This window comes from Synchiropus splendidus, chromosome 6 (assembly GCF_027744825.2).
Source record: "Synchiropus splendidus isolate RoL2022-P1 chromosome 6, RoL_Sspl_1.0, whole genome shotgun sequence".
Lineage (NCBI taxonomy): Eukaryota > Metazoa > Chordata > Actinopteri > Syngnathiformes > Callionymidae > Synchiropus > Synchiropus splendidus.
The window spans coordinates 16,561,204-16,568,734 of NC_071339.1; the positions used below are offsets into that span (position 1 = coordinate 16,561,204).

Here is a 7,531-nt window from a genome sequence, read left to right on the forward strand (position 1 = left end):
TCTATGATTATTTATCCTTCCACAAATTGATTAATGGACCTCATCAATTTGCCAACCTTTAGCAGAAAGAAAATTAAGTAAACCCATAAATTGGATCGTAAACATAAGCCAGCTCCAATACTTTAAATCGTTGGCTCTTCTAGTGGCTGTGCATTGATTCGAGACCGTGCTGAGAGTCAGAGATGAGGATGAATCTGCGCAGAGAGGAGAAAAAAATGACACATCGATGTGTAGATGGGAAATGCAAAAAGGTTTCTGAGCTGATTTAATAAAAGAAAATGTAAAAGAGCTATTCTACAGGAACAGTAACTTTATGCTACATTGTCAGCTGTAATGTTGCTCAATGTTTAAAATTAAATTGATGCCGCTGAGGGGGTGCAGCATTGTAGGGGACCACTTTTGAGGGATTGAAACACCTCTTCAGCAGTTGGATGAATTGTCGGAAAGACCTCAGTTCTCCTCTCATGAAGGAATATATATGAAAAAAACACAAAAAAACCCACAAAAAATGTGCTCCTCAGACTGAGAGTGACATATCCAAACTACTGCTGAAGAAATATCAACAATAGTGAGATAAGAATATGTGTACGCATTTTTGTTAGACAGGCCATAACTAATATGATGTCCGTTGGCTGTTTTCAACATGTTTGAAATATGCCAGCTGGCCATCCCACAGTGAGGATGCTTAGCACCTAAGCCACAGGCCTAACCAACATCCAGAAGGCACAAACATCTTCCAACTTTTACTCCACTTTTAAACATGAGAAACCCAAGGACTCATCATACTTTGGTTACACTAAATAAGTGTGTAGTGTGTATGACAGGTCAGACCACAAACCCATGATCTTGTGAGACGCTAATACAAATACACACATTCTTTCTAAGAAAATCAGGGGCAGATCTCTACTGAACTCCACATTGTGCAGTGTTTGGCATCAATAAAATCAGGAGTTGTTTTCACCAATTACCTCCGCTGCTGACAACAGTAAGTGGACAACTGGACCACAACATCTTCTAATGTGCCTCCAGATGTCTGCTGAGGTTAAAATCCTCATTACCCTGTGAAATGAAATCTGGCTAGTTAGGGACAATAAATGAGCGCAAAGCTCATTAACGCTCCATTTAGGCCAAAAGGAAAAGTTTAAGAAATGACTGACTGTAAGGCATCAAATGGATTCTGTTGTAAAGCCAACCATGTGACAAGAGGGAACAGTCGTGCGGATGTTAAAATGGTGCCTGTGGAGAGCAGAATGCTTTTTGTTCATGTGGTTTCAGCGTTTTTTGCAGCTCATAGAGACAGATAGTACAAAAGCACAGAGGTGACACGCAGTCGTGAATATTTAAGAAGCAGAGTTGATGCGAATTTTCTGCATTAAGAAGCGAGCGTGAATCACAGGCATACAGTCATGACAGAGCAGCACTCTGCTCATGAGGCATTAGGGCGCTAATTCAGAAAGCCATCCAGCCTGGGCTCCTCTAATTAATAAAGTAAAATAAGCTCTGATGGCAGCAGTTCTTTTCTCTGCCATTATTTCTGGCTGTGACACAAAACATTTGGGGAATTGTGCCTGCAGTTAATATGTATGCATAAACATTGGTGAGGAGCAAAAGCATTAAAATCACAAGTTATACACAGAAGGACCAGTGAAGCGTCTTCAGTAATGTATCGCTCTGTCATCGTGAAGAAAGAGCTGTCAAAGCCCTCCACTGACCGGTGCATTTCTCCTCTCACCGGACATCACCAGCTTTGATGTGACCCAAAGATCAGGAGGTTACGTGGACTCAGTCACCCAAGAGAGACTGAGAGTAGAGCCTCTGCACCACCACATCACCAAAGTGACTTGGGTATCTTGTCAGAATGTTTGCTTCTGACATGTGTCAGGCGCAGATATGCTGGGAAGTCAATGTCTCAGATGACCTGGAACAGCTCAGTATTCTAAAAGAACAGGTGAGGTTTTCTGAGGAAAGAAATATCTCTCACGGCTCCCTCATCCGATCATTGGAACACAACAGCTTGAAGAATCCATTGTTGTTTCACTCAGCATTCAGGAGAAATAATCAATTGAGTTGCATACTAACATAGATAAATCTAATATTATCTGTCATGTCGAATTTCCCCAATGTGGGAAGAATAACAGCTCATCTGATCTCATGAAAACCAAAATAAGTTTAGCAATTCAGTGCGAGGTCAAACAACCACGGCCACGATGGGATTAAAATGGGCGCCATCGCCTGATAACGCTGTGCACTTGGAACTTCCTGTACTCCCTCTAAAGTCATACACAGATCATCCGGCGCATGAAGAGGAGGCGGATTACCCGCCTGAAGAGCAGGCTGCATAACAACAATGCAGAAACAGAGGCAGGAGCGGCAGAGCATGGCCCCGGGACTTAGATTTGGAGATTAACATCATTGGCTAGAAGTGTAATCTGCAGCAGACAGGCTGTAGAGAGAAAACACCTGACTGTCCAATTTACATTGGCGTTTGGGTAATTAGCATAGTGATTAGGAAGATGAGCCTCACTGCGCAACACTGTCAGGGCTTAGGGGGAGATAAGGAGCAAAGGTAATATTTGCTGGCTCAGCTATGCTAAAGATCATTCTTATGATGCTTTAATCCATATGTGGATGCGACTGGAGCTGGGACAGGGATGAGGCGAGTCTGGGACCGAGCGTGACTTGGTTTATGACTTTGTCACAGCCAAACTGCACAGAAGCGCACATTCAGAGCTGGACACGCACCGGGCACCTCTTCACTTCTGGAGAGACCTCACTCACTCCGCAACCCCTCCCACATGGAGGAGCAAAGGTAATATTTGCCGGCTCAGCTATGCTAAAGATCATTCTTATGATTCTTTAATCCACATGTGGATCCGAAGTCCAAATGAAGAGTTTCCAGTAAGCCATGAAATACGTCATCCTCAACAGTCCCAACTGGGAAACACAATAAACTAACTTTCCCATCTGGCTATCATTCACAATGATTGGCATCACTTCAGATATGCACACCTAGGACTTTCTACCCTTGAATGAATGCAACAGTGGTAGATTATACAGGACGTGAAAAACGTTTGGACCTTTTTTTCTGTCTTGTTCAGCCCATTCAAACACACTAACCGTGGTTACATGATGACCAAGAAAAATGAATTATCGCCTCAGCCCATCTATGACTACTTTTAAAATGTTAAACGTTACAGTTATTACAGCGTTATGACATTGAAACCAGATCAATCTGCAAGATTTTGGAACTCTCATCTTGCGGTCCCCGAGTTGCTCTCAGCAAACACACATGTGTTACATGGCGGCAGGAACATTGTATATATATTCTATCACACACAGAAAACAAGTACCACTTACTGACATGTTTACTCCAGTCACAGATATTATTCGGCAGAATTGCTATAAAGAGTCTGTCACAGAATGTCTCCTCATGAGCTGTTAGCACCATGTTCTTATTGACAGTTCAACTATTGACAGTTGAACAGGAAGGAGTCAAGAGGTCATGGTGCCACCCCCAGTCATGGAGGCGACATTGCTCAATACTTCGCTTCACTCTCTGCTGCATGTAGATCAGGACAGACCTCTGCATCGGACTAAATCAAGCTAAGTTTGGAAACAAAGTTAGGGAGGTCAAATGACTTGGACACAAGGCCACACAGTACTGCGCCAAGAATGATGGAGAAGAACAGGAAGACAACAGTTGAGCATAATGATGAAGGAGGACATTAAGGTATGACTAGAGGACGATATAGTTGAATAAAAGGGGACAGATAATTAACTACAGTGGGACCTCGGTTTTCAAAACCGAAAAAAAGCAGGAAAAACATACAATGCGCAGACCGGTTAGCTGACCAACAACGCGCTTTGTTGTTGTGTATAACGCAGCCTCTGTATGCAGACGTGTCCCGTTAGCTACATTTACTGACTTTACTTTTTCTTCATATTGAGGTGTAAAACCTTTCCTGTCTCCGGGCGGTGGAGCGTGTTGGAGTGTCAAAGGGGAGGTACTGGAGCGCGCACTCCAGGGTTTGATGTCCTGTTGTGGGCTGGAGCTGGGACAGGGATGAGGCGAGTCTGGGACAGAGCGTGACTTGGTTTATGACTTTGTCACAGCCAAACTGCACAGAAGCGCACATTCAGAGCTGGACACGCACCGGGCACCTCTTCACTTCTGAAGAGACGTCACTCACTCGGCAACCCCTCCCACATGCAGCGGCCACACACATAGACGAACAGCGCACCTGCAGCAGACACTCTACATTCACTCCTACAAAAGACTATTTTAAGGCTTGGAACGCATTGTTTCTTTTTCCATTCATCGTAATGGGAAAAAATCGATTCAGATTTCGAACAAATTGCTTCTCGAACGGTTGTGTGGAACGGATTGTGGTCGAGAACCAAGGTACCACTGTATCTTTCTTCCTTGTTACATCTTCTGAGTTTTAAAATGAAACGTTACAGTGTCATACATCTACAGCATGATATGTATTGCTTAACCTCTGAAGTCCACCGAGTGAACCTTTCAAATGGCAATGGGTTAGTCTTCTGAACTCATTTGTAAATCGCCTCAAAGTTCTTCCGCCGCGGAACAACAGTAGACAGTAAGTTGATGTGAACGTGTTCATTTCCATCCTCATTTTCAGACGGTGCCAACATCTCCTAATGACTCCGTAGCCCATTTAAATTATTGAAAAAGACTAAGCACCTCACCCACAGCCGAAATGCTTATTAACCTTGGTGAAGCCGTATTTAAATCCAGTTACAGCCAACTTGGTGCTCCAGCATCCCTCGCGGGCAGGAAATGGAAATTTGTTCCTGATCAGACAGATGGGGAAGCCGCCAGTCGTTTGAAGTTCCAGCAAAAGAAGTCATTGCGAGTGGAGAGCCCTCCACCCCCTTCAGTTAAATATTCAGGACCCAGTCCCAACGAGCCACCTTTCTTGCAAGTGTTCCTTCAAACCCTGTTGCTTTGAAACAGTTATTATCATGCAGGAACACCATATGAAAAATAAATATTGAGTAAGCGTTTACAAATACTCTACAGTGCAGGGCAGGGACATGGAAAGAGAGGTTTATCTCACAGTGCAGACAAGAATTTTAAAAGATTGGATTTAGAAGAAACAGAGAGGCATGCTGAGAAAATGAATTAGCAAAAAGGGGGGAGAAAGCAACCACTGTCCAGCCAAAAGGGAATCCTGCAGTCTGGGTGTGAAGTTAAACGTCCTTGGCGCGGTGGACAAACAGTCACAAATTGAATTTCCCAGCTCAGATGACACAATATCAAAGCTGCTTTCATTTCACCGCTGATATAGCCGGATGTCAGTCCGTTCAAGGTTTGATAGTCTGCTACAGTGCTAATCGTCACTCTTATCTAACGGCACAAGTGAGAGGAGGAGTAAGGAAGTAGGGTGTGAGACACAGAGGCACGACAAGAATACAAAAAAGACTCCTCCATGTAGCCACTTAAGATGAAAAGTTCTGGGGAGAAAATACACCAGAGAAAATTCAAGTTCAGAATGACTTTTCAAGCTTCATTTAAAACCCAACCACACCAACCAACAAGGGGCCTTTTTCCATTCACACATCACTCATTCCTTCCAAGTTGTCTTTTTCGCATAAATTAACAATTATTACATTTGATAGCATTTTTCACATTCGGATTAAAGTAGTGATGTGACAATAAAACCAACATTTAATAAGACAAATTATCTAAAATTTGTCATCTAGACAAAAATGTATTTACAATACCAAAAGGATTTTAGAATTACAGTATATTGATGAAAAAACCCATAAAAACGGTACAAGAGATGTACAGCTATATGTCTAATGTATACACAGGTATACACCACTGTTTACTTTAGTTTTAGTTCCGTGTTCAATTCAGGGGTAAATATTTGGGAAGCTCAGATGAGTAATCTGCTTTTTAAAGAACTAAAAAATTCAGCGTCTAATATAAACAAGAGGAAATCCATGGATCTCCAGCCAAATACAATGTTTTAGCCACAGAGACTCAGGGGGATGTGAGCCTATAACATCCAAGTTCTTTGAACAGGAGATTCAATTTTATACAGCGACAGGGGACACTCACAGGTATTATTGGCAAGCGCTATCAGGCGCACATCATGGTATATATTCAGGGGTTGGAATAGCTTTCCAGGAAGTATGGCTGTTACAGATTACTTGAGGTAATCCTCAGTATCTCCAGTTAAAGATGTATGGATGATATGTGTTTCACACAAATGTTTACATTGCAGCATAGAATGCTTCTCTCAAAGTTATTCACAGCAACGAAAGAGGCGACTCCCCTTCTTCCTCCACTTATGGGCATTGGCACCTGTGCAGCAGAAATGCACCTCAAATGAGCACTGAGTATATTTTAAGAAGATCCTCACAGGGATATTCTATTATTGGAATAAGGGTTGTATCAGTAGCACCATCAAGCATGCCATGGCTAAGCCCTGGACTTCCTCCCAGACGCTAGGCGTCCAACGCAATGGCATCTTTATTTTCCCTGGAAATTAAAACAAGTGTTTTACATTTACTAAGCTCATCAATAAAGGTTGGATTCTCACTTGAAACCACATGGTTTGCATGAGAACGGTCGCAAATGAGTACACCTAATCAGATAACAAACATCTGTTTCGAGACTTTGGACTCCAAAGACCGAAGAGCGAGCATCAACCTTTTGAACCAGTGGGCTTATCTGGGACAGTGGTGCGTTCACTGACTTGATCTCACAGTCTGGTTGATGCATTCAAGGAGACCACAGGAAGCATCAATATGACACGTCATTCACCAGGCTAGGAAGGAAATAAGTAGAGCGACCCCAAACACAAGTTTCCACCGGCTGGTGTTGAATAATAAACAGCAGTCTTTGTTGCCACTGCCACCATGATTATAACTTCAAGGATGTGTTCCAAAGTCAAGTGCAGGGGTCACGGTTTGATGGATGACACGAAACGACCGATCAATATTGCTAATCATTATGAAGGAAAATTACCCATCGATTCGGTAAAACGCTAATTATGAGTTTAAAAACAGGAGTTTTGTTGCACAGCTTAGCTCAACTTTGAGCTATCAACCTATCCACAAGTGCAAGCTAAGCAGCTAGGTGAAGATGAGCCGCAGCGGAACACAGCGTCACACCACACAGACGCTCCTCGCCTGCTGAAAACACGACCATTACCTTGAGTTTGTCCGCAAAGATGTGCTTTGACGCGGCTGTCCTCAGTCCTCTAGCTGCAGCCTGTGAAGCCATGGATGCCGCCATGATGCTACGTAAGAGCAAATAGATGACGTGTAACCACGTGTGCGTTCACATGACGTCGTTCATAGGTCAGCGAACAGGAACGGGGCGGGGTTTAGGCGTATATTTTTCATGAAACGCTCACAACCGAATGGATAATGAGAGTAATAAAAAAAAAAGTGTCATGATAACAATAATAATAATACATATAAATGTATTATTATTAATATAATATTATTATATTATTCGATATATTCTTAGTGTTATTTTAGTTTAAAGGCAAGG

At 42.7% G+C, this 7,531-nt stretch overlaps 1 protein-coding gene across 2 annotated transcripts in view; it reads right to left on the reverse strand.

Moving 5' to 3' along the window:
* Positions 1–7,305, reverse strand: part of suclg2 (succinate-CoA ligase GDP-forming subunit beta) — a 76,183-nt gene extending 68,878 nt beyond the window's left edge. The window contains exon 1 of one of the 2 annotated variants that reach the window (XM_053867797.1): positions 7,187–7,305. In XM_053867797.1, the coding sequence (XP_053723772.1) occupies positions 7,187–7,270 (84 nt within the window). In that variant the 5' untranslated portion in view covers positions 7,271–7,305. Of the gene's footprint in view, positions 1–3,357; positions 3,477–7,186 lie in introns of those variants that run through there. The other variant, XM_053867798.1, reaches the window with a different exon arrangement.
* Between the last annotated feature and the right edge of the window lie 226 nt (positions 7,306–7,531).